This window comes from Aspergillus costaricaensis, assembly GCF_003184835.1.
Source record: "Aspergillus costaricaensis CBS 115574 unplaced genomic scaffold BO79scaffold_30, whole genome shotgun sequence".
Lineage (NCBI taxonomy): Eukaryota > Fungi > Ascomycota > Eurotiomycetes > Eurotiales > Aspergillaceae > Aspergillus > Aspergillus costaricensis.
The window spans coordinates 79,936-105,716 of record NW_020291830.1 but is presented as its reverse complement, the minus strand read 5'-3'; the positions used below and the strand labels follow the sequence as shown (position 1 = coordinate 105,716).

Below are 25,781 nucleotides of genomic sequence, written 5' to 3'. Positions count from 1 at the left end.
ATAATAGAATCATATGAACATATTTAAACCATTACTCTGTCTACTGCAAGATAATTATGGAAGAAAACATTAGTACTGTCATTTATATCTAACCGTCATCATGACTCGTGTTCCGGCACGATCATCTTCTCAACTCATCTCTGGTCTTCTCTTCTTGCTGTATGCCAAAGCAAAAATGACGCTGTCTCATGCATATATACAACAAAACACGCACTCGTCACGGCATCACAATATAAAATCAACGCAAATGCAAAATGCATGCAATGCAATGTAAAACATGTCGATAATCTAACCATCTTTCCAAGCGGTATACCCGACCATCTCTAATAAATACCGTTCCCGACCAATCATCACCTGCCGGCCCTCAGTATACAAGAAATCGCGACAAAGGTCCAAGAGTCGGGGATGTTCGACCTCAGGCAGACTGCGCAGGTCTGCCAGCGTCAGAGTGATCTCCGTATAGTCCGCGCAGAGGCGGAATAAATTATGATGGAAATCCTTGGGCACAGAGGAATGGGTCGCGAGCCAGCCGCAGAGGGAATCGAAGAGATGGTTGTGAACGATGAACATAAGCAGGGAGTCAAGAGAGGACCAGTCGACGTCGATCATGGCAGTCGGATGTGGCGTGAGGGCGTTTTGCATAGCAATGACGGACGCCAGCGTGTCAAGGAGGACGCTGTCCTTCTCTTCGTCGTCTTCTTTGCTTGCTTTGAAATCGGGGATCAAGCCCCAGTGGGGCTGCTCAGTCACAATAGGACGGTCGTAGCCCAGCTGGACTCGCCAGAACTGGTTGCAGCCTACTTCGAAGATCATGCAGGGGATGAGCATTACGTATCCCCACCATCGTTTGCAGGTGAGCATGGAAGCTGCTCCTGCGACGAGGCCTGTGATTCCGCTAACGAGCGAATGTAATTGGAAGTATTGGAAGCGACGGTGGAGGCGATCGCGAAAGGGTGTGATGGCGGAGGAACGCATGCATGCACGGTCGTGTCCGTAGAATCGCCAGATAAGGTAGAGGGACCAGACGGCGTTGAGGACGCCGTATGCTGCAGCAAAGGAGTTGCCCACAAAGCCGGACAGAAGATTACTGATATAATAGATATGGCGATGAGCCCCCCAGATAGCCATTATTGTACCGGTGCCGACAAGAAGGGCACCGATGCCGAGGAAAACATCCATAACGACGCGATCGATGAGTTCGGAGCCCAATTCGCGAAAACTGACGCCAAGCCGGCGGTCAATGAGCCGGACAGAGGCCTGATCGACGGGGACGGAAGGGGGTAGGTTGAGGTACTGCAGTCGCAGAGCGTGGAGGTATTGTCGTTCTTGCTGCAGAATGCGGACATTTCGCCAACTGAGGATGCCATCCCAAAGGGCAGCGACACTGATGAGCAAGGCTAATGGGCCCCCGATGGCCATGAAGATAACCGCATAGAGCGGGACCGGCACATCGTTCCACACATTAGCGGCGAAATCACCCGCGTTGGCGAACTCTAGAAAGCCCACGCTGGCCAGTAAACTGTTTCGGTACCACGCCGGGCTGATGAGACGGAGTTTCCGTCGCTGGCGGACTAAAGTAACCCGTGAGGGAGGCAAGTCACTCGTTTCATGCTCCTCATGATGGAAGGCCTTGTCCGAGACCAGAGGAGATAAGGTGTCCTGCGAGGGGGGCATTGGGTGGTTGGGTCAGGAGACCAGAGGAGACAAGCTCCTCTCGCGGGTGTGGGACCGGCAGGATGGAAGGTTTGGACACCAAACGGGACCGAAGGAAGAGAGGGAAGGGAAAGGGGAAGAAAGGGAAAAGAGGGGAGTAGAAGAGAAGAGAGGGAGAAGAGGAAAGAAGGAGGAGAGGAGAGGGGGAGAAATCCGGATGGGGAGAAGAGGGGAGGGAGAGGAATGGAATGGTGGTGGAACGAGTCAATCCGGTCGGTCGGCGAGCGAGTCAAGCAAAGCAAAGCAAAGTCCAAGCACAAGCCAAAAAGGCACCAGAAAAGCAAACGCAAAGCAAGAAAAAAAGCAGCTCCACGGAAGGCGCGGGATAGCCCGGCCCTGATTGGCTCATGGCCCGAAGGAGTTCCGCACTTGGCGTGCCTTATAGGGCTGAGCCAAGTCGCGTTTCCTCCCCGGTATCTTACACTGTTTATGTTATTCTCTTTTTGTGTTTTGTTGTATTTCGGGACTGGGTCAGATCGTGATTGTTGTAGGATACATAGGAAGGAAACAGGTGGGTTGAGCCCTCTTCGAAGAGAGGATTGGCATGGCAGGGTGAAGTGGAAGGAGTCAAGGGAGAAGCGAGGAGACGGGCAGCCAGGCATCCGTCCTTTCCGTTTCTGTTTGATGACGACAGTGAAAATTCTTCCATCATATCCTTATCTTTCTTTCTCCACCTCTAAGATATGCACACAACAAAAGACCAGTGCCCCAAAGCGTCATGCAAACTAAATGGCTACTGCTGAGATACAACGCCGGAAGATTTTCGTCTGTCCTAATACCATCATAGCTATGTAGTCTGCCATAAAGAATTACGTTCCAAGCTTTGGTAGATATATCCACTAGTATGTACACCCCCACCAAAGATGCCTAGGCAAAAACTCCTTTCCCTTCGATCAAACGGGCCATATCAGCGAGTCTCTTGGTAGCCACCAGCTCGGTTACTGGCAGTGCAACCTTGTATTGCTCCTTGATTGCCCGCTGCAAAATTACAATTAGCAGAGAGGTACCCCCAACGTGAAAGAAGTCAGAGCTGGGAGTAAGGGTCGGAGAGGCAGAGGCAGAAAGGACCCCTTGCCAGATTTCGGCAAGACTGGCCTCCATCGATGTCAATTCTCGGCCAGTCAGGGTCACCACGTTAGATTCATCAATAGGCAGCTGGCAGATGGCAGTTCGGTCCACTTTGGAGTGAGAATCCAATGGTAGTTCCTCCAAGACTACAATAGCCGAAGGGACCATATAGTCTGGTACAGGTAGACGCTTCAGGAGATTGTCCAACAGCATTTCCTGGGAGTTGTTCTGTGGTATCTGATTGGAAAAGACAACATGAGCAGCCAAGAATTGGTCCCCATCCTGTTCTCTCAAGGTGACCACGGCATTGGTCAACAGCCCACCAGAAGCCTCAATCAAAGCGTTCCCGATCTCTTCTAAGTCAGCCTGAAAGCCGCGAACATTAACCTGAGTGTCGCCATTCGAACGGCCGACCAGGACAAGGGCACCGTCCTTCCGCAAGTAGCCACAATCTCCAGTCCGATAAACGGTCGTCCAATTGTTTGCAGTGAAGTTGCTGTTCAGGTGAGAAAAGGGAGACTCAATAAATCTCTCCTTTGTTGCAGTATCCATGTTGCCATAGCTATCAGCAATACCGGCACCGCCGATGAGAACCTCGCCTGGGATACCAATCGGGAGAGGCCGCAGCTCGGCGTCGACGATGTAGATCGCCTGGTTGGGTGAAGCATATCCTGAGGCGAGGGGTAACTCCACGTCTGACTTGTGATACTCAATTAGACCCTGCCAGGTAGAACCGAAACACGTTCCAGCCGAACGGTAAAGGTTGAGAAGCTGGAGGGATGGGCTGTCTAGCGCACGGAAACCTTGCAAGAGCTTTCGAGGGATCGCTTCACCTGCCATAGCAGCAAGTGTCCAGTGGGGGCATTCCTGAAGTTGTTCAGTCGCAAAACTGAGCCAACTCTGGTACTCTGATGGGGTCGCCAGCGTGTAACTAATATTCTCCTCCTGGATTGTTTTAGCAATTTCCATGGCATCTCCCCGCTTATCTGCGGGCAGAATGACCAAGCTTCCTCCGTTGCACAGGGCATCGAAAGTTTGGGAGAGCGACAGGTCTATGGAATCGACAGAGTGCTGAAGGGCGATCAGCGGTCTCTCATCAGAGAAGTTATACTGCATTGAAGAGGCTTCAAGTTGGGGAATCATGTTTGCATGCTTGATTAGCGTTCCCTTGCCCTCAGAGGTAGAGCTGCCCGTGAACAGGATGATCGCGGCCGTGTTGCCATCCGCCAGATTGGGTGTGCGCTGAATGTGCTTACGCGTGGCCACCGAAGAGATATCCAACACCCTAGGCCTGGCGAGAGCCAGGGACTTGGCCGTACTGAGCGTAGAGCGGTCAACAAGTAACAACAACGGTTTAGCCACTTGAAGTACACCCTCTATCTGATCGATAGAGACGCGACCATCGAGTGGCATGTAGGTCGCACCAGCACGGAAGACAGCTAGCATTGAGCAAACCGAGTCAACACCGGGCTCCTGCATAACACCAATAACAGAACCCTTCGGAGTTCCAGCCTGGCGCAAAGCCGCGATAATCGAGTCAATGCGGCGGCCCATGTCGTTGTAGGTCAAGCTCTTGCCACTGCCATCCTTGACAGCAAGACTGTTCCCATTTTGCTGGATCATTTGGTCAATCCTATGAACAACAGTCTGTGGCCATTGCATATGTGCTAGAGGTCCTGTAGGAGATGGTTAGTCCCAATCAAGAGACAGAGAAGAGGGGCTTGCATACCTGTAGCAAATTCCAGTGACAGCGAGATATCGTCGGGTGACCACAGCTCAGCAGCGGCTAAAGGTACTCCTGGGTCTGTAGTGAGCTGGTCTATTAGGTTAACAAAGCATCTAACAAGAAGATCAGCATGCTCCTGGCTGTATAGTCCTTGTTGCACCTCCAATGCAACCACAGATTCACCCTCAGGGCTTTCGGTAATATCCAAGTAAAGATCAAGTCCGGTGCCAGGGTTCAAGACTTTCTCGGGGTTACAGGTAGCATTGCACCATGTAACTTGGTGCTTTTCAACCCTATGCTTTATCATCACCTGGAACACAGGTGGGACATTAGCCGAGCGGTCCAACTTGAGATCATTGAGCAGGACATCAAGTGGCACGGCCGAATGTTCTAGAACGCCACTTATTGCATCGCGCACTGTCTCAAGATATGGGCCAAGTTTGGTATGGATGCCTGGCCTGTCTAGCGGGACTGGCAACGCATTCAGCGCGCACCCCATGGGTTTCCCTAGATCCAGGTCGCTACGGTCCGCATCAAAGCCAATCAATACCCTCTGGATGTTAGGTAACAGGCGGAACAGAAGCGCGCCCAAGACTGCAGTATAGAGGTCAGATGTAGTTGAATGGCTCTCCTGTGAGACCTGTTCAATCAAAGAAGCTTGCTTCGGCGAGAGACGCATATCCGATCGATGAGTGCTAAATTCTAGTGTCAATGTATATCCATATTTTGCACAAGTGATACTTACCGGTATTGAGTCTGCACTGGCCTGACTGGTACTTTGGCGAAAGAAAAGAGATCAAGTTGGGGGTTGCTCCCTTTGATAATGGTTTCGAAGTAGTTAATATGCTTCTGAAAACGTCCTTCGTTGTAGTCCTGGAGCTGCTTTTCTGCCATGATAGAGTATTGAGATTCTTTGGGAAGTCCAGGTAGACTCTGCCCCAGATAGGCTTGATTCATCTCGTCGAGCAAAAGCGAGGCACTGTTGCCATCGAAGGTGATTGGATGGTTGCCAATAATCAAATAGTGTTCTCTATTAGACAAAGTGAGAAGACGAGTTCTCACAAGCTGCCAGTCACCTAGGTCATAGGCATGGTGTCGCATGGCATCTAACTCCCGGTAAACTTCCTCCTTGTTGGTAATCCGCTTGGTCTCAAGTTGGATGATGGACCGCGACAGGATTCCCTGCATGGGAACGTCATGGTTTGTTCCTCCCCAGAAAAATCGCGTGCGCATTGCCTCATGACGGTCTGCAACCGTAGTGACCGCCTTTCTGAGTCGGGGCAGGTCTAGAGAACCTTCAATGTACCAGCAATGGCCCATGTTAAGAGCAGAAGGATCTTGAAGAGCATGTTGCATAAACCAGAAACGGGCTTGGTCGAAAGACATTGGCATGACTTTCTCAGTAGCCGACTGAATGGTGGACTGGCGCAGATCCATATCAATCAAAGGTTCACATGTGCTTTCCTCTTCGGGCTCAGTGTCACTGGTTCCATAATGGGATGATGTGCCCACACTATCACTGTCGGAACTAGAAGATATGGAGTTCTTGCGGTCTGATCGAATGATGCCTGACTCGGCACCGGGTGGCTTCGACTCCGGACCAGGGGTGAGAGCTGCAAGTGCTCTTGGCTTCCCAGGCCCTGACTGACCCTCTCCAGACGGGCTGTTGAGGTTGATCATAGTCTCGGAGATGTCATGGAGGCACCCCTTAACCAAAGCGACGATAGAAGATCCACCAAGGATCTTAATGATCGGCATGTCAATCTCCAGTTCGCGATCAAACCATTCGCGAATGTCAATGGCAACCAAGGAATCGATGCCTTGCCCAACTAGACTGCTGTTGACATCGAGTGGCTGCTCAGTGGACATTCGGAGCAGAGTTTTCAGTCGTGTGGTAAACGCATCTAAGGAAAACGTCAGTCGGACTTTCCTCGTCCAGTACAACCAAGTAGCAGTATTCTTACCAAGCACGATTCCTTCAACCTCCTCTACAGAGCCAGCCTGTTGTAACAGGCTTTTGACAGATGACTTAGATCCCGAGGCGCCCACTCGTCCGTTCACACGCTCAAGGTTAATGTGGCTGAAACGAATATCACTCCTGTAGCGGTTGCGAACCACGTCAGCCAAAACCATTGGCACACAACCGGTAATCAGTTCGGCGCGGTCATGACACTTTGCCTGACCCTCCTTGATGGCCTCGGCAAAGGCATAGCGAAAGTCTATTTCTGACATGAGGGAGACACCCATGGACCGGAACATGTCGCCCATGGTTTCATCGGAGCGATCAATGTACCCCAAACCCATGAGGGCACTGTAGGCAATAACGGAGCCAGCAACACCACGCTTACGCCTATTGAGCGCTAGGCCAGCCATGTACATATTGGCCGCGGCGTAAGTGCTTTGCCCCGTGTTACCGACGACGCCCGAAATAGAGGAGAACATGATGAAGAAATCTAGAGGAGTTTCATAGAAAGCGTCATCGAGGAGTTTGCTTCCAAGGACCTTCGGTCTCATTGACCGTTCCATGCTCTCGAATTCAACATGGTCGAACTGCACGTCTTCCATGATCATGGCACCGTTAGCCACACCAGCTATCGGGGGCATGCTGCGCTTAATATCCCGGAGGCAGCGTTGAAGAGACGTTCGACTGGTAATATCCCTGGTGTAAAGCCAAAAGTAAGTATGACAGATGTCAATGGAGTAGAAAGGGAAATTACAATGATAGCGGTCGAACAGTGGCACCGAGATCTTCAGCTTTGCGAAGGAAAGCTGGAGCTATCTTGGGGTTACGACTCGCTAGGACAATAAAACCAGCCCCCCTATGAGCCATCCAGTGGCAAAGAGACTGTCCAACCTCTCCAGCGAGGCCAATCATGAGATAGGTCCGATCGCGGCGGAAAATCGGCTCATTGTCAATTCGCTTTAGATGAACCGGCACCGAGGGAACATTCCAGTCAACTAACTGAATGGGTTCTCCTATCGGGTTATGGAATGAAACCTCCCCTAGCGGAATGAACTCAGTCACTTCAGGGGCCAAACTAGATGAGGATGAAGAATCCCACGCATCTCGCAGGAGTTCGCCCAGGACAGCCAGGTTAGCCCCCGAGCGGGTGTACAACCGGTTAGTGAAAAATGTAGTTTTTGAGGCTTGCACACCATGCGGGGGAACACAATCTCTGATTGCATCTGCCACGCGGGCACTAGGTCCTCCGGGAGGCTCCAAATCAACGAATACAGTGACCTCACTGGGAAGATGCTCCTTGACCAGGCGAGCGGGGAGCGCGGGGTGTAGGTATGTCCAGTTGGCGTCACGGTTCGGCTGGCAAGTGGTAAACCAGATATCAACTCGGCTCTTTTCAGCGGCATCCAAAAGAGCGGCATGGAGAAAGCAATCTGGTTCATGAACCACCAGAGTACCATCTTTAGGAACCATAGCCAAGATCTGCTGGGTAACAATGTAAATGGCGATGGTTAGTAGGGCCAAGCGCGCAACCGCAAGTGAGGGCATCTCAATCGCCAAAAAGGGCTCCACTGGGGTCAAAGTCTCAGACGACTGAGTCAACGCCAAAACCGTAGCTTGGGAGTCATCCTGCCTTGTCCCAATGCATAGCATGAAAGACCCGTGCGTGCCGAGCTTGAGGAACTGCAGCAAGGATTGGACCACGCGGATCGTTGGCAATCGTGGGGACGCTCGCAGGGAAGAAACCTCTTGTAATTGATACGAGATTTCTGTGCTGGCCAGGCGTAGAGCCGCCGTTGCTGGGTCGACCTCCCGCACAATGGACCGGCGGGTAGAGTTCAACCGCAGGTTCTCCAGTTCGTTCGGGTATAGGCGCGGTATAACCGTATGCTCGCTATCCAGAGCCATTTCGTTTTCATGACTCCATAAAAGATTTTCAGTCGAGTTGTCTGGTGACCAAGTGAGAAGCCAGTGGTGTCTCAATAGCGTCTCGCATACTGACTTCGCAGTGCTCGGATCAATAGAGGACACATCTAGCAACTGCACGTTGACTTCCAACTTCTCCGTCCTAATCACTCGCGCGATACCGGCGATCATGGTAGAATATGGCTCATCGGATCGAGCCCCCTTGGTAACCCATAATACCCTCGCTGCTTGGTTCCAAAGGGACTTCATGGCCTCTAACTTTTTGGCAGTCCAGGACTTCATCACTGGACCGTCAAGGTCGGCAAGACTAAGAACGGTAGCTTTGGGTGGGAGGAAAGTGGTATTCAGTGCCTCAAGAGAACCAAGATGAGTCACATTCGGGAACTTGGTTGACAGCAGAGTACCAATCTTTTCTACTAATTGGACGGTAGCCAAAGATCTTCCTCCGATAATGACCACGGGCGGCATCTCTTTCGGCGGAAGCGTTTCTGATGCAGCCAGAGGATTTCGCAGCACCTGCACGCGTTCGTCTTCCGCCTGGGCAGCCCAGACTGGTATGTCATGGAGAACGTCGTGGGTTGGGCTGCAAGTGTCAATACCAGAGAACTGGCATTTGCACAGGAGACTATTCCAACTGTCCAATGTCAGCCGGCCCGAGTCAGCAGCGGTCCACCATCCTGGACAGTCGCTCATGATGAGACCGAGGCGCAAGGAGTCATCCGTGATTGGATTGGCACTGATAAGATATCCGCCTGGCTTCAACAGCTGACGAATATTACACAGAATCCGCTCCTGATCTTTGGCAATCTGAAGATTGTTGCCCACGAGAACCAGGTCATATTTGCCGGCAGCAAAACCTTGAGCAATGGGGTCTTGTTGAATATCTAAAGTTCTGAAGGTCATGCGTTCCGTATACCGATGAAAGCGAAACTCGGCTTCATCGAAAAGGTTATCAGAAACATCGGTAAACGTGTATGAGGAAAAGGAAGTTCCCAACGAAGAAACGATCATTTCAGCCATGGAACCGCTTCCAGACCCTGTGTTCTGTTAGTAGTGTCTTAAATAGTATAAGAGGGGATTTACCTATTTCGAGAATGTGCATGCGCGCGTAACGGTGGTTGATCTGCTTGACCAGTTTGGCTAGACGCTTATGTGCCAGTGTTATCGTGGGCGCTTCCTCGTTTAAAGAGATATAGTTTGCAAGATCGCCCTGTTCTTGGATGATGTTGGGAAGGCTCGGGCCAATTTCCGCTACCAATTTCGCTTCCAGGGAGTCTTGGTGGCTGTGATAGTAATGAGCATGCAGATGCCTATGTGAAAATGTGCTAAACACGGGTACTTACCGACTGATCAACTGCTGGATTACCTGCTCTGAGTCGGAGAGCCATTCTTTGGCAATAAAGGGATGCCTGTCTGCGGAGACTCGACTGATAACCGAGTCTGCCCACCTGAAAAGCTGCTGATGGTGTGGCAGCGCATTGCTTCGGTGCTCTTCCACACTTGTTTCGCATAACTTACGTAGATGATACAGAGAGATTCGCTCCACATCTTCAGTCACTGATGGATTCAAACCGACGGAATCGCAGGAAACCCCAAGTTTCGCACCATCTGGAAAAGCAGGCAGCCATTTTATATGGCTGAGCATATGATTATCATCCTGAGCTTGGGCGGGACTAAATGGTGACAATGTAACGCCCTCGGCCTGGAGAAAGCTGTGCCTCCGGTCCTCCGTGAGAAGGTGAAAAGACCCCTCTATTTCGTTAGATACTTGATCAGAAACCTGACTCTCCCACGGGATAAGTTTCTGTTTCGGGGCTTGATTGAAGACAAAATGGGGGTTGAATTCGACCGAGGCGATCCGGGTAGGGACATGAAGGGACCAAAGTCGCCCATCCTGCGGAGCCGAGTATGCCACAATGACCGTCTGTATAGCACTATCCAGCATCCCTGGATGTAATATAAGCTGATCCTCCCAAGCCTCATCTGACTGATCCATCAGAGTGCCGCGAGCAAAGTCCAACCGTCGGTGGATGCTGGTAATCCCCTGGAAAGGTGGCGAGTATTGATAGCCTATATTTCGCACTTCAGAATAAAACTTTTCTGGGCTTTGCTCATTCAAATTGTAGTACTGGTCATGCTCGAGTAGTGGTAACTTATCAGGAACTGATGTACCTAGCTCTACTTCAATGGAGCCTTCAACATTGACCTGTAAGGACAGATCTCCGTGGTTTGCGGACTCGACGGTGAAAGTGGCTTTGATGCGCGACTCGTTGGACTCCGAAATTTGTAGGCTGGAGATACATTCCATAGTGGAATTCTCATCATCGAATACAATCGGCCGTCTCAGCACCAAATCAGTCATACGAAACAGCGCTATGGCAGCATCCCCGGCCACCGCTGAAATAGCTTCTAGAGCTATGACGATGTACGCCGTCGCGGGCAGAATCAATTGATTCTGTAATCGATGTCCTTGTAGCCATGGTATAGTTGTTGGCTTGAGGATATTTTTCCATTGTGCGTTGCCAGTGCTCCTCGTGGTAGCCAGGCACGATCCCAATAGTGGATTGGGACGCAAATCTGATAGCCTGCTAGCCCTCCATGTGCGAGATTCAGACCAATAACGATTCTGGTGATCAAATGCGTAGCCAGGAAGGTCCGAAAGAAGGGTTCTAGATTTCTTGTCGCTGGCCAAAGCGCGCTCTAGCCCGTCAAAGTTTACCACATCTGAGCCAAGCTGAACCCACACAAATCCTAAGCCGGCAGAAAGCTCGTCTATGTCATTTTTTGCGCGACCAAGAAGTCCGGTATACGGAATCTGCATGTCCACCTGGCCTAAAGAATCTAACGCGGGGCCTTTGAGAGCTGGGTGAGGGCCTACTTCAATGCCCAAGTTGAATGATTGTGCCTCCTTGGCAGCAGTGATGATAGCCGGCGAAAAGAGAACAGGCTGCACCATGTTGTTAACCCAATACTCAGGGGTCAAGTTATTGTCGTTCATGGCAGTATCATGATAGACACTGGAGAACCACTTTGGTCGGTCTGCCAAAGGCTTCTGCACTGCAATACCGCAGCGCTCCATAGCCTTGAGATATGGGTCTGCACAAGGTAGCATATGGGCCGAATGATAGGCTGTATCTACCCGCAGGCGACGAGCAAATTTACCCTGGTTGGAGAAGATGTCTACCACTGCCTGGATAACATCCTCATCTCCGGAAAGAGTGGTGCTAGATCCCGAGTTCAGCGCCGCAATGGATATTTTGCCCTTTATTTCCTCCCTAAATTCCTCGGAATCAAATATTTCTTGCACCTCTTCAGCCGAAGCACCGACAGCGGCCATACCCCCCTTTGCGCCACTGGGGGAAGCTGCAAGCTTAGCATAGGCACCACGGAGATATGCCACTCGGATGGCATCGCAGGTAGACAGGAGACCAGCTGCATACGCTGCACCAATCTCACCTTTTGTTGAAATTAGCATACGCCATAGTACCCAGAGTAGAAGATGAGAAACTTACCCGAAGAGTGCCCGACGACTGCATGGAGTTTGATACCTGCTGCTTGAAGGAGATCGACCAGAACGACCTGGACAGCGGTACACAGAGGCTGGGATATGGCCGCTTCTGTCACTCTTGATGATTTCCCTACAGCCAAAATCTGATCACGAAGCGTCCAATCCGGTCGATCGTCCTCTGGGAGAGTGGCCAGGCATTCATCTAAGAAGGCAATTTTATCGCGTACGAAGCTCGATGACTCCAGCAGGTGAGCACCCATCCGTGGCCACTGGGCACCTTGACCAGTGAAAACCGCTAGAATTCGAGGCTCCGAAAACTGACTAAGCCGATTGGAAAAGTCAGAAGATTCGGTGGATAAGGCACTATTCATCTGGGCTATGATGTTCTCATAGTCTGACCCGCTTATGGCCATCCTATAAGCAAAGGTTGAGCGATGATGCTGCAGCGTCCATGCAAGATCACGAAGGCTGATTTCGGGCCTGTCAACCAGGTATTCAAGATGCCGGGAGATCATTTCTCTGAGAGCGGTCACAGAGTTGGCGGAGAAGAGCAAGGGTGTGTATAATGTTGAACATCGAGACGACTCGGGCTCAATTGCTTCGGGCGGAGTGTAAGACTCCATTATTGCATGGGCATTGGTACCACCGAATCCTATTCATCCTTTAGCTTTCTTGAGCAATACATACGTGATCCTTCCGTCTAGGAGAGCACGGCTACCTACCAAAACTATTGACACTCGCTCGGCGAACCTGGCCAGGTTTCAGGGCTGGCCATTCCTTCACGGAGGTTGGGACTTCGAAGGCGCCGTAAAATGGTGATATATCAGGATTTAGCTCATCAAAATGCATATTTGGGGGGATTTCTCCATGCTGTAACGCTAGTGAAGTGCCGATGACACTGGCAAGTCCCGCCGTGCCTTCCGTATGACCAATGTGTGTCTTGATCGAGCCCACCAACAGCTTCTGCTCGGGCTCCGTCTCTTTGGTGAAGAAGGCTTGATATATTGCCGTTGCTTCTTGCGGGTCGCCTGCCTTGGTTCCCGTGCCATGGGCATGGAAAAATTGTGGCTGGTCCAGGGGGTTGTGTACATCAAGCCCAGCGCGGCGGTATGTGTCGCGAATAAGCTGTGTCTGGGCAATATTGCTCGGCATGGTAATCCCGGATGTTCGGCCATCCTGATTAACGCCAGTTTCGCGGATGATGCATTCAATATGATCGTTGTCTCGCTGGGCCTGGCTCAGGGTCTTGAGCACTACACATGCAACTCCCTCCCCACGGCCGTATCCATCCCCAGAGGAATCCCACATACGACATCGTCCTGATGAAGACAGCATGCGGAGGTTGCTTTCCGAGATATAACACACTAGATATCGATTAGATTACGCGGTCATTCAATCCGAAGGATAAAATAGTGGCCAGCATACTTGGATGAATCAACAAATTAACACCTGCTGCCACGGCGACTGTCGACTGCCCATTTCGTAGGGTCTGAGCCGCCTCATGGATAGCCACAAGACTTGACGAACATGCCGTGTCAATGTTCATGCATGGACCATGCCAGTCGAAAAAGTATGAGATACGGTTAGCTACAATACTCCGCGAAGAGCCTGTAGCGATGTATGGGGGCGATTCGTCGAGCTGACTCTGAAAGATGCCAGACCAGTCATCGCACATCTGACCCACGTACACAGCCGTGTTTGACCCGCGCAACTTCTCCATGGGCAGACCAGCAGCCGATATACCATCGTAGACAGTCTCCATGAGAAGTCGCTGTTGCGGATCAATACATTCGGCTTCCTTTGGGAGGATATTGAAGAAGTTTGCATCGAACTCGCCGATGTCTTGGTCCAGTAGGTATGAAAATTGAGCATTAGAGGTGCCATGGTGTGTTGGCTCGGGATGATAGAACAGGTCAGTGTTAAAGCGTTCTTTAGGGATCTTTTTCAGGACATCACGCTGTTGCTTTAACATCTCCCAGAGCTTGGATGGGGTATCACAGCCTCCAGGAAACCGGCAGGCGCTACCAACAATGGCAATGGGCTCCGTGGTATAATTCATGGCGACTTGCAAAGTGGTCGACAGCTGCCTAGAGATCAAATGACAATGGAGAATAGAGATTGTAGAGCAGTTTCGCGGATGTTGACACCCTACATGTGGTTTTAAGTTCAGACACCTTTTGAGACCTCAGGCTTGCTTGATGGCCGGGTCATACACAGATCCCTTGACACCCCAAACCCTGACTATTATTAACTAGTGGTATGCGCAGTCGGTCGGCGTTACGCAACTTAGCCTGCAGCCCTTCCTTATAGCTCATTCAACCTGTTCTTCATGGTTTGTGTGCATGCTTGTGGGTGTGTGGGGTGTGCATTTTTATTCCTTTCTCTACTTTTTCCAAGTGAAGTAAGGATCTCCCATGCAGCGCAGGGAAAGCAAAGACTTGACATGACATCTCGGTTGTCATTCACTTTGTTGAGCTCACAGTACCTCCACCGTACATTTGGGGCGGTGTTCCAGCAACGACATGGCTGCTATATGTTCCTATTCAGAAGGTTATGAGCAAGTACGCTGGAATTTGGGATTGACTTTTTTAGAAGCATAATAACAGATATCGCAGGTATGCGAGTGGATATGTTTCCGAGCTCACAATCAGTCACCTTAGTCTTCGACAGCTGTGAGTGGGAGAGTATAAACTGTAGATCTTACTATACTTGCAAACATCCACAATACTATTTTCAAAGGCAACTAACTCTACTGTAAGCTGGCCTGGGTCATGCTTGGCAACTTCGTGGTCGTGAATGACACATCGTAGATACCAGTAGATAGGAGGTCTTGTCTCGGGTGAAGCAATCTGAAAGCTCTGGCTGTACTAGGTTCAATAGTATGGTGGATCTATAGAACTCTACATTATCAGTTCTAGCAGTCGAACCACCAATTGATCAAGCTATATCCTCGGCAGATTGTCATTGATGGTGAGTAGATGGCGTACCGTATACCGCAGAGGGCCCTGATACGCACTACGGTCACTCAGTTTATACTCCATGCGGACGGATGGACTCAACAACGTATTGGATCCCGTCGACGAGGTCTGGACCAACCTGCGAGACCGTACCCGCATATTAACCCCATAAAGACAGGTAAGAATCAATAGTGAATTAAGACTGCATGTGCATGTTCGTGTGTAACCCCTTCTCGGGGATCAGCGCACCGTGCAAATGCTAGTCACCGCCTCCTGTCAAGCCTGTCAAGGCGGCTTTGAAGCTATTCTGTTTAGCTCTGTTCGGTTAGCAATAAATGGTCAGACAACAGGTCTGAAGCTAGCCAAATGAGCCATATATAAACATGAAGGGACATGCAAAATGATACCAAACGCACTTGGACCGTGAGAATGGGGAAGAGAGAAGAGATGAGAGGAGGGGGGCCGTCGAAGCCCCAGTCACATGAAGCATACCGCAGGTTAATCAAGACTGGCCATCCATATTTGGATGATCTTGTTACAAGTACCCATTCTCGAGCCCAATGGAGGTACTTGGCACTAATATGACAGGTTCGATGGATAAATCTCACGTTGTAACATGCAGTGGGGAACCGATCAATTGATATATCCTATTTCCCGTGCCGCTTACAACCACGAGGGCCCCGATACTTTGCTTGTCAACTGAGCTGTCAACACATGTACGTAAGTCCAAAAAAAAAAAAAAAAAAAAAAAAAAAAAAAAAAAAAAAAAAAAAAAAAAAAAAAAAAAAAAAAAGGAGATAATGAAGAAGAAGAGGAAGAAGCAGAAGAAGAAGCAAGGGACGAGAAAAGAAAAGAAAAGCACAAAGAAAAAAGAAAACCCCAGTACAAGAATATAAGGTATACATTAAGTGATATGACACGCTATCTTCTCTTTGCAATGAGTGAATTAGACCCACCCTTCACGCATTTATTACGTTCAGTACTACAAATCCTTAATTCTTTACACCGCATAGTAGAGTATATTGACTTCTACTATATGGAACATGATTAGAGGAGTGTAAGCACAGGTCTGCTGAGTACCCTGTAAAGCCCCAAAGCGATAATGTCATCCGTGATAGCATTGCGCCTGTGCAAGAATGGCTGCCTGCATGCAGTTTGTGACCACGGACAAAGAGCATTAAGTCAAAACTCCTTGGCTACGGCGCAAGTCATCTACAGATGCCAGTTGTCCACTTCATGCGTCGCTTGTAGTGATGAGTATTACAATAGTCGCAGCAGTACAAAGCAACGGCAGCAAATATTCCGCACCCAAAAGAACAAGTAATTAAGACTGAAAGAAGACGTCTCGATAGATGTTTAACGAAGCACACCGCAAAACTCAACAAAACTCAACAATCGCCCCTACCGCAATCTTGGCATTTAATGGCCCCTTTAAATGTTCTGAAATCGGTCACATAGGCTGAACGGGGTGCTGGCTTCTCATTCTTATGAACATCGCTTCTTTCCCGAACCTTCGCAGACTAAGAATTATTGACAGAGGTTTAATATAAATAAAATTAGGGAAGTTGTATCCTGGAAATCATATTCTTCCCCATACCTGCATTCTTCAGCTCGGGGCATCTCTATTACCTACATGTACCATGGTTGGAAAGTTGAACACACATCTAGCAGTGGTCACGAAAGGCCCCAAAAAGGCCAGTCTGGTGACCGACCGACCCATCCCTCGACTGCGTGATGATTACATGCTTGTCAGAACTGTAACAGGTAAACATATCCACCTCTTCGCTGTACTGGTTCAGTAACTCTCGTTATCTGCTCCTTCTTCTCACACCATGATGCAGTGGCCCTCAATCCAACGGACTGGAAACATATCGACTTAGTGCCTAGTGAGGGGTGTACCGTGGGCTGTGACTTTGCCGGCATCGTCGAGGAGGTTGGTCCCAAAGTGTCCGAGAGATTCAAGAAGGGAGATCGAATACTGGGTCTCACACACGGATGCAACGCCGTCGAGCCTGAGGATGGCGCGTTTAGCCAATACGTCATGGCCAAGGGAAATGGGCAGCTCAAGATTCCGGAATGGATGAGTTGGGAGGACGCGTGCACGGTTGGAGTCGGATACACGACCGTTGGCCAAAGTCTATATCAGAATCTTGGGCTCCCAATGCCCGGGAAGCCACGGGGCCCCACTACACCGAAGACTGTCTTGATTTATGGAGGATCAACCGCGACAGGTACCTTGGCTATTCAGTGTGCTAAGCTATCTGGAATGGAAGTGATCACGACGTGCTCGGCCAGCAGTTTTGACATGGTCAAGGAACTCGGGGCGGATGCGGTGTTTGACTATAGCAAGCCTAATGCCGCGGCCGAGATCCGGAGGTATACCAGGGATAACTTGAAGCTGTGCTTCGACACCGTTGCAATGGCGACCTCGGCTCAGTTTTGTGAAGAAGCTCTGACCAGTAAAGCTGGAGGCCGGTATCACACACTGCAGGAACTGCGATGCCCTCGGCGAGATGTCCGGTCGACTGTCTCAATGGCGTATACCGTCGTGGGAGAGCCATACACGATGGGACCCCAGAAGGTGCCCGCCAAACCGATTGATATGAAGCATCACCTGGTATGGCAGTCAGTGTTTCAGGACTTGTTAGACCAGGGTAAAATTAAAACCCATCCGGTGTCTAGGCAGCCATATGGGCTCAAAGGAGTGTTGTCTGGACTGGATATGTTGCGCGAGAACAAAGTACGAGGACAGAAGTTGGTTTACCGGGTGGATGAAACACCGCATCAATTTTAGTTTCCAATTCTGGTTACATAGCTACATGGTGAGGGTTTGATGTGGAAAGTGTAATAATAAAGTACTTCCATTTACAACTGCATGATCAAGTCCGATGAATGCAATACCTAAAGCAATGATTTACACGATAAACTCTAAATTGCGCCTAAGCTGTCATATTCCACAGCAGCCGATATCCTCTTGTCATAACCGAATCCGTATGACAAAACAGACACATCCAATGTTTTGGTCCACGTCACAGTATTCGCGGAAGTGCTTGTTTTTATCTTTCGGGTGCTGGCCGTCCACCACAACTACGATTGTAGAAGCTTCATGTGTTAGTAAATTGGTCAAGAGAAATTCGAATTCTCAGATATAGCACCAATTCGATACATCATGCTGACCCAGCAGGGATTATCAGATACCTATGCAAAATTTAAACCCAGTGACAACCCTTGTCCTGAGCGGACCAGCAGCCTTCATTTGGAACGTGGCAATTTTTGCGTTTATGGCCTCATAAAAAGTGTACTCTGCAGCAAACTTAAGGGAAGGTGTGGCTTTAATGCCGTCTCTGTTGATTATCGTTCCATTTTTCAATTTCCCTTTTGCGACAAGATATCTTGTACGGTTCCATGTTGTCTGGGTTATTTGCGGTCGCAACTGAGGTAATCTGATACAGCACATTGCCAATGAAGAATAACAAGGATTGGCGGTTTATTGAACCCTCAAAGTCCCCCTAAACAGGTTTCCAATAAGCAAGCTTCCGCTAGAAAGAAGGCTTGTTTTTGTCTGAAAAGCCTACTCGCATTATATAGGATAACTCACGAAGAAGAAAACAAAAGAGAAAAGTCATGTTCCTCCCATTTTATCGCGCGTAAATCCTGGTTGTACAACATCCCTATGGCTTTCCGATGATGGACAAGCTCGAGAGACTACGACGAGCCGGTCAGTGAAACAACATAAAATCCCATAGCAAAGGGACATCATCTAACGAACAGCCAACAGGGCCCTTGGAGAATTTCTTCCTCGCACGTGCTCTGACTGAGCATACCAACGTGGCAATATCAGCAACATATATCCTCCCAAAAGCTTTCACCCTGCCCATCCAAGAATATGTATATAAAGCTCTTGAAACATTGATCAGCAAAAATGCTGCCCTATCAGCGATCCCGGTAGAAGACGACAACGATACCTGGTTCTTCCGGCTCCCAGAAATCGACCTCAGCCAGACTGTATCCATCCAAAAACGTACCTGCGACTATCCTGCTGAAGAGAAGCCAGACACTGAACTGTGCGAACTACTACAGGTCCATCAGAAGGCCGAGTTTATAGCGCCGCTGCCATACTGGAGATTGATCATCATGACAGAGCCGAATGGGCAGCGCTTCACAGCGATTTATATATTCCACCATGTAATTGCGGATGGCATATCAGGAAAGACTTTCCATGAGACATTCCTCGAGGCATTACATGATGCGGCTAGTACTCCCATGGCCCCGGAAGAGGCTACAAGACAGGTGATCTCATCACCTAATCTCCCTCTGCTGCCAAACCTGGAAGCAGCCCATCCGTGCTCTATAAGCTGGACTTTCTTCCTTAAGCAACTTTTCCGGATCAAAATATGGAACTACCGCGATCCGGGTCTTTGGACAGGTCCGAGGTCATTTAAACCATTCGACATTGAGATCCGCCAGATTGTTATCCCCGAAACAGTATCAACAGCGCTAAGGAACCGATGTCGTCAGAACCAGACTACTATAACCTCGGCTATACATACAGCGGTTGCACGCAGTCTCCTTGCGCATCTACCAGAGGAGTACACAAGACTAGAAGCAATCAGCGCCATGTCTTCTCGTCGGTGGCTGAAAGAAGAAGCAGGGATCACAGATCAATCCATGGGTGTCTGGGTCATGGATTTCAGGGAAAGTTTCTTTCGGAAGCAGATGAATCAGTATTCTTCTGGCAGCTTTCCGTGGGATGTCGCGAGGGCATCCTGCGCAACGATAAAACAGGTGCTCAGTCGCGAAGGCAAAGATACCAGTGTGGGCTTGCTAAAATATGCGGATATGTGGAGCTATATACAGAGTAAGATAGGTAAGGACCGAGATGGAAGCTTCAAGACATCGAATCTGGGGGTTGTGAAATCAGCCCAGGAAGGAGAGCCGTGGCCGCAGATTAGACGGATGATGTTCACCCAGCAGTTTGATGGGCCGGCTGCACCATTGGCCGTGTCTTCTATCACTGGGGGAGACGGCTGTTTGGTTCTAGGGATTATATGGCAGAAAGGCCTTGCAGAGTCAGAGATGTTCGAGCGTGTTGTTGATGGGATTGGCAGGGAGTTGCATAATGCTGCGAATTGATTAAGTTATGTCTTCATGAAGACTAGTCTGTGGAGGGTATCTTAGATTTAGCTCTGAAGCTGAAAGTATATTCACTACCTAGTAACCTAATGCAGCCGCTTAAATGCCTGACTCTCAGCTACTAGGACTCATTCAGGATATTGTATTTGAAGATATGTATAGATAAACTTGCCCTTTCTTGACGGCCATAGATAGACCTTGATTTGACTCATTACATAGACTCTCAAGAGATTATCAGTTCCTAGACTTCGTTGCTCCATTGGGTGCCTGCAGGTAGAATAAGATACCTCCAATAGGATCTTTGAACGACTCGAAAGCCAAACCCCCAAACACCCACCCACCTTTCCTTGGAGAAATAACGTTTTCCTGATATATTTCTGCCATCATGCCACTACAGTCTAGGGATTACTGTCTGACATGAACCAGAATTGCTAGAAACCTATATGCGCATACTTCAATATACACTAGAGAATTTTCGAATCATCGTCAATTATTACTAGTCTAATGTATACATACAGAATCAAAAGTGAAGAAACGAGGAAACAAACACATAAAGATAACAAAAAAGAAAACAATGTTCTAAGACAGCAAGTGATCCATCACGTACAGAACACATTCTTCCGTCCCGCAGGCTCATTCTAACCGTCTACCTGCGACGGTTACTGAATCAGAAAGCATCAAATTAATGAGTGACAAATCTATAATAATGAGTGACTGGTGTATTGAGCAGATCAGGCGCCCTTGGCGCCCTTAACAGGCCCGGTCTTCGAACCGTCCATGTTAGTGTTCAGAGCCTTGATCAGCCGAACGCCTGCGTCCGCTGTCTCATTGGGAGCCCATGACCAGAAGCGACCACCGCGGCCCATTTCATGGTGATGTCCGGGGTGCAGGAAGTCTTCCTTAGTACCAGGGACATCAGTGGACGAGGAGAAAACGCTGACCCGGTCCTGGAACCGGACTCGCGGTTTAGCCCGAGGCGATACCCGGCCCGACGTGGCTTCCAAGAAGCGCTTGCGCATAGCGTAGCGCTTCGATTCCTCGCGACGGAGAGAGATGAAGCTAATTCTTTCAAGTCCGCTTCTCACGATGAAGCGAACACCTACGTAGGCCCATTCGGCAAGGAGGAGAGTGAGAAGGAGGGACGACATGTTAACCTCCTGGAGTCCAGCGCGGTAAAGGTACACGATGGCGGCGGTGGACAGGGTACCGAGCCAGCTGAGCACTTCCAGACCCATGAGAGATGGTCCGATCGAGTCAGCTCGGATGGGGGGAGGCCTTTGACACTCCAAGCTCAATTTAAAGAAATCGCCTCGCAGTTCCAGCCAGTTGTTAGCGAGGAAACCCAGGGAGACCAAGGGCCATGCAACTCCAAAGAGAGCAAGAGAGCCAAACTGCACGCACATCTCCAGAATATCTTCATGAACATCGTACTCATCCGCGTCGATTTCGTCACGGACACGCGAGAGGAAACCAGCTTCTTCCGGAGCATCGACTAGGAGTTGATCGGTCCTCTGAGAGTAGCCACGAGGACGCGAAGAGTCCCGACCTTCGCGCCAGTCACGCCACTTGTGCATCAGGGTTTGCTTGACATAGGGAAGCACAATTTCCTCGCCGAAGTTGAGGATCTGAGCGGTCGCAGAGAGATAGATCACTTCCTGTTGCAGTCGGGAGGTGTCGATGTGAATTTCACGGGCAAGGTTGGCGGAAAGGAGACCGTAAGAGCGAAGAGTGTCAAGATAGGGCACTATCTTGCTTCCAAACGGGACGTATACAAATGCGGTCAGTAGCGTGGGCAAAAAGGCCGTAATAAAGTGCATCACGAATGTCTTGGCTGTCTGTGCAAGATCGTATTGATCCTGCGTGCGGTAGTTCTCGTAGTCGGTCAAACGCTTCGCGAAATCCGTCAAAATATTGGTTATGGAGGGCAAGGAGAGCGAAAACAGAACGGTCGGCAGAAACTCCAAGTATGCCTTCATTGGGCCATTGTACACTTCTGACACCAAGATTTCCAGAGCAAATGATAGGATGATCAAGCTACCCAATGCCAAGCTTGCAACGGTCGCAAAGGGAATCATCAGGAGCTGTCGAGCGAATTGCCGATGAGCCGAAAATACGCGAATGGTCTCGCCGGTGTGCGGATTTTGAAATTCTTTGTCCCAAACCCATTCTGGTCGGTTCACTTTGAGGAATCCTACGTCCTTGACGTTCCAGCGCAAGCTCAGGTCGAGCTCGCGGGTTTTCCAGTACTCGACGAACACGATGCCCCAGATGCAAGTCACTATCGCACATGTAATCGAATAGGGGCCCAGGTAGAACCAAGAGAAGACGCCCCAGACAGCCGGGAAAATTAGAAAACAGGAATAGCAGTGGATAAAGGCAAAGTAGAAAGCAACCTGAGATGTTAGTATATTTACAGAGCCAAAGAGACCCAACTAAGTTTCTAATGGTGCTCACCTTCTCGCCAAATAACGCGCGAATAGCGTCAAGATCCTCAGCCGTCAAGAAAATAGTCCGGCTCCATTTCCGGAGCAGCTCCGCGTTGGCGGAGCGGTCATGCAGAGGGATAGCCGCCGTGATATTCTTCCATTGGCCCACCTTGGGGGTAATTCCAGCGCCTCCAAGATGCTTTTGCCACGTCACCGCATGGTAAACAGATCTGAGGGCCTCCGCAGGAGTGTCGGCGTCAGTCTCGCCCTCGTCTCCGCCCTCAGGAAATTCGTGGATGATTCCATGAAGCCAGTCCTTGACACTATATGTCGTTAGCTTTCCCGACCATGCACCATTTGTTGTTACCGATCATCCGTACCGAGATTTGTGTACCAGGTTGCCCAACAGATCGGGCGGAACCCGAATGCAGACGAGTAGGGAGGCGCCGTAGCCATGACGGACTTGTACCTGGAGATGCGCTTCTTGAAGGTCGTGGATTAAAGTTCGAAACTCCTGGATCGCCTGGGAGAGCTCTGGATGGGAAGAAGACGGTGTGAGATCGGGCGTCAGCCGGATGGAATTGGGAGGAATGATTGCTTACCGACATCCTCGAACGAATAGTGGATGACCCAATCGACGCCGAAATTATCCAGTTCGGCCTGGTCGAGGGCTCCGTGTCCAGCAAAGAGACCCATCCTGGATCAACTGACGAAAGGAAGGACAGGAAGATTCACAGAAGGGGGTGAAAGGGGGAAAGAAAAAGCAAAGAATACCAGATCAGATTTGAGCGATTGATAACGAACGAGATAGCCTCATCTCCGCGGGGACTCACGGATGCATCCGAGCTCGGTGGGATGGGGAAGGGAGGGGGAAAGCCGATGGGGAACTGAAGAGAAGGGGAGAGAAAAGGGAAGGAAAAGAGAAGGATTGCAAGGGATAGAACGGATGACGCTCGCCTGATTGATTGCGATGGGAAGAACTATTTTCTTTTACGGCGTAGCGTGAGATTTTCCACAGCGGCATTCTGATTATTAATGGATATTAATTAGTTATGTGTCCATCCAGGCGGGATGATATCTGTTGTTCAGCGTACTACTCATGATACAACGAATTTCACGATGCCCCATCCCTTCGACTGGCCAGCTTGCCTTTGATTTACCCGAGGGCCGTGCCAAGTCCGCCTCAGCCCTACAGGGCGACACGACCATTGGTTCGCTGCGGTGGCTCTAGCCGTATTAGCAATCCAGCTGTTACACCGTCTGTTCTTTTTGAAATCTTCAACAGCTGATACCAGTAATACCGAAGTTATATCCGTGGTTTGGTGCTGGATTTCTGACGAAATCCCCCGCGTCCAAGACAGGGGAAGAACGAGGGGCTTTAATTAAACTGCGATGCTTATTGAAATATTAAAAATCAGTCACAGGCGCGATCATTCCCTCGCATATTACTTACTTGATTTCATCTAGATAGTTTCCTCTAGTTAGAGATTATAAGCATGCTATTGTAAGCATCTCAAGCAACCTGCGCACCGTACATGAAATACTGCTGCCTGACCCAGACAATCCTTGCTTCTTGCGTCACCCGGTAATGATTGGTCTTCGAATGCCCGTTCAATTTTAGCAGCGACTCGGCTGAAAGCGGAATGGTTGATGTGGGCCCTTAGCGGGGCGCTAAGACATCAGCCAATGATGGTACTCCACTGCGCCCAATAATGAAGCAAATCCCTGCAGGCATCCATTTTTGGCTGGTAATGAACGGGTTACCAACCAACAGCTTACCATGTAACTTACCGTGCTGGTACCTCAAGTTTGCCTTTTCCAGACGCCAAAAGCAACCTCATGGACCAGGCACCGAGCTATTGGCAGAACTTCAAATGGCTCGAATTTCCCCCGTCAACCTCCCAGGCCCCAGTCTCTGTCTGGCAGTAACGAGTCAACCCATCTAGACTACAGCCGCAAAACCGACTCGCGTGATCTAGCTAGGTCCCCGCAATAATAAAGTCAGAGATAACGGCCTGCCCACTGCGCAGCGCGCTCCACTCCAGCCAGCTTCACTGCAGCATCACTCATCATTCCGTGAGCTCCGGCCAAGGATCCAGCCTCTATCTGCCACTTCATTAAACCTACGATATAAATATCACATCAAAAGACCCTGATCGTCCTGTTTCTTTGTCCACTAGTCCTTACTAGACGGATCTTCGACCACTAGCGTGGAATATCACCCTTTTCTATCCCATGGAATCGATGCTTGCTTCGACTGTTGATCTCATGGCTCGTCGTTTCTTCCCAGGACATAGCGCCGCTTTGGGCCTGAGTCTGTTCCTCTTTCTGTTTATGTTCCTTCCGACGCTCGTGGTCTTGCTAGCTGTCGTGGTATTCTTCCTGTTCTACTATCCTCGTCTTCAGAAGCCGTCGTCGCATGATCGTTAGCATCTGTTTTGGAAGCAGACGCTTGGTATGTATACTACAATAGTCATGAGATTGTCGATGCTGATCATGTTTTAGTACAATATAATATATGGAATACGGAGTTTACGACATGATACCACCGGGTTTGACAACGTTGTTTATATATCATGTATTATTATGTGGCATGATATACACCACGAGAGATTCTACCTTCTTACGTTAATCCTATTTTTCTTAACTACAGAAAGCGTTTTCTTAATAGTTGGTCATAGTATATAAATACTACTATGAAACCCATGAACAGTTTAAGCTGCGATGCCTTCATTGCTTCGGAACTGACAGTCGGGGGCAGTATAAGACTATGTGGATCAGATATATTAAGCATATGTCAGCCCCTGACAACTGCCTAATCTAACGAAACCAGTGGCAAGATTAGTTACTGTAATATAGTAACATCTGTAAGGCTTTCTCACAAGAACTACTAGTCATTTCATCCCGACAGGGGTGCAATCCAGTAGTAACAATCAGCCTATCCAACATTCTATACCCAGACTAGCGTCAACCTTATCACTATTAGCATACCAGCTTTCATGGTCTGGACTTGCCTGCCTAGCTCACCCTCTACCTAACTCCCTTGCCCCTATACTACTTCCCTGTTCTTCTCTCCCTACTCAATAATAAGTTAGTATGTGCACAATACTGTAAAACGAAGTAAATTGTCATCGCCGAGATCTTTCTCCTTACTATATATACATATAATAGTTTGAGTGAGTCGAACTATATACCAACAGTCCGGTCAACACCTCACTGAGAGTAGACCACACCGATTGTTCCTAAAACGAGCAGCATATCAAGTGCAGCAAATCTTAAAAGTAGAATAAGTACATCAGCCCACAATTCCCATGCTCACCCTCAAATCAAAGCATGACGTGTGAAGGCGGTGTACCTCAGTTTA

General features: G+C 49.5%; 6 protein-coding genes across 6 annotated transcripts; 3 read left to right on the top strand and 3 right to left on the bottom strand.

Annotated features, from left to right (window-relative positions):
• Positions 1 to 80: 80 nt before the first annotated feature.
• BO79DRAFT_210729 (uncharacterized protein) lies at positions 81 to 1,894 on the bottom strand. The gene has a single exon (XM_025682875.1). The coding sequence runs from the start codon at positions 1,417 to 1,419 to the stop codon at positions 289 to 291; it is 1,131 nt and encodes a 376-aa protein (XP_025536441.1). The 5' UTR covers positions 1,420 to 1,894; the 3' UTR covers positions 81 to 288.
• Positions 1,895 to 2,552: 658 nt separating this feature from the next.
• Positions 2,553 to 13,960, bottom strand: BO79DRAFT_272872 (uncharacterized protein; the record flags this gene model as incomplete). The annotated part of the gene is made up of 11 exons (XM_025687464.1): positions 2,553 to 4,457; positions 4,511 to 5,202; positions 5,253 to 6,411; positions 6,472 to 7,166; positions 7,225 to 9,430; positions 9,477 to 9,676; positions 9,737 to 10,095; positions 10,477 to 11,849; positions 11,906 to 12,553; positions 12,624 to 13,265; positions 13,327 to 13,960. 11 exons carry the CDS (start codon positions 13,958 to 13,960, stop codon positions 2,581 to 2,583), a joined length of 10,485 nt encoding a protein of 3,494 aa, XP_025536440.1. The 3' UTR covers positions 2,553 to 2,580.
• A 2,538-nt stretch (positions 13,961 to 16,498) lies between these two features.
• BO79DRAFT_272866 (zinc-binding alcohol dehydrogenase family protein) lies at positions 16,499 to 17,652 on the top strand (the record flags this gene model as incomplete). Its single annotated transcript, XM_025687463.1, has 2 exons — positions 16,499 to 16,622; positions 16,700 to 17,652. 2 exons carry the CDS (start codon positions 16,499 to 16,501, stop codon positions 17,650 to 17,652), a joined length of 1,077 nt encoding a protein of 358 aa, XP_025536439.1.
• Positions 17,653 to 18,542: 890 nt separating this feature from the next.
• Positions 18,543 to 19,991, top strand: BO79DRAFT_155521 (uncharacterized protein; the record flags this gene model as incomplete). The annotated part of the gene is made up of 2 exons (XM_025678788.1): positions 18,543 to 18,576; positions 18,637 to 19,991. The coding sequence occupies 2 exons, from the start codon at positions 18,543 to 18,545 to the stop codon at positions 19,989 to 19,991; spliced, it is 1,389 nt and encodes a 462-aa protein (XP_025536438.1).
• A 485-nt stretch (positions 19,992 to 20,476) lies between these two features.
• BO79DRAFT_200597 (anoctamin family protein) lies at positions 20,477 to 23,442 on the bottom strand. The gene is made up of 4 exons (XM_025681500.1): positions 23,020 to 23,442; positions 22,798 to 22,951; positions 22,446 to 22,740; positions 20,477 to 22,384 (listed from the first exon to the last, which is right to left on the bottom strand). The coding sequence occupies exons 1-4, from the start codon at positions 23,111 to 23,113 to the stop codon at positions 20,723 to 20,725; spliced, it is 2,205 nt and encodes a 734-aa protein (XP_025536437.1). The 5' UTR covers positions 23,114 to 23,442; the 3' UTR covers positions 20,477 to 20,722.
• A 902-nt stretch (positions 23,443 to 24,344) lies between these two features.
• On the top strand, positions 24,345 to 24,969 carry BO79DRAFT_210727 (uncharacterized protein). The gene has a single exon (XM_025682874.1). It carries the CDS (start codon positions 24,686 to 24,688, stop codon positions 24,845 to 24,847), a length of 162 nt encoding a protein of 53 aa, XP_025536436.1. The 5' UTR covers positions 24,345 to 24,685; the 3' UTR covers positions 24,848 to 24,969.
• Positions 24,970 to 25,781: the final 812 nt, after the last annotated feature.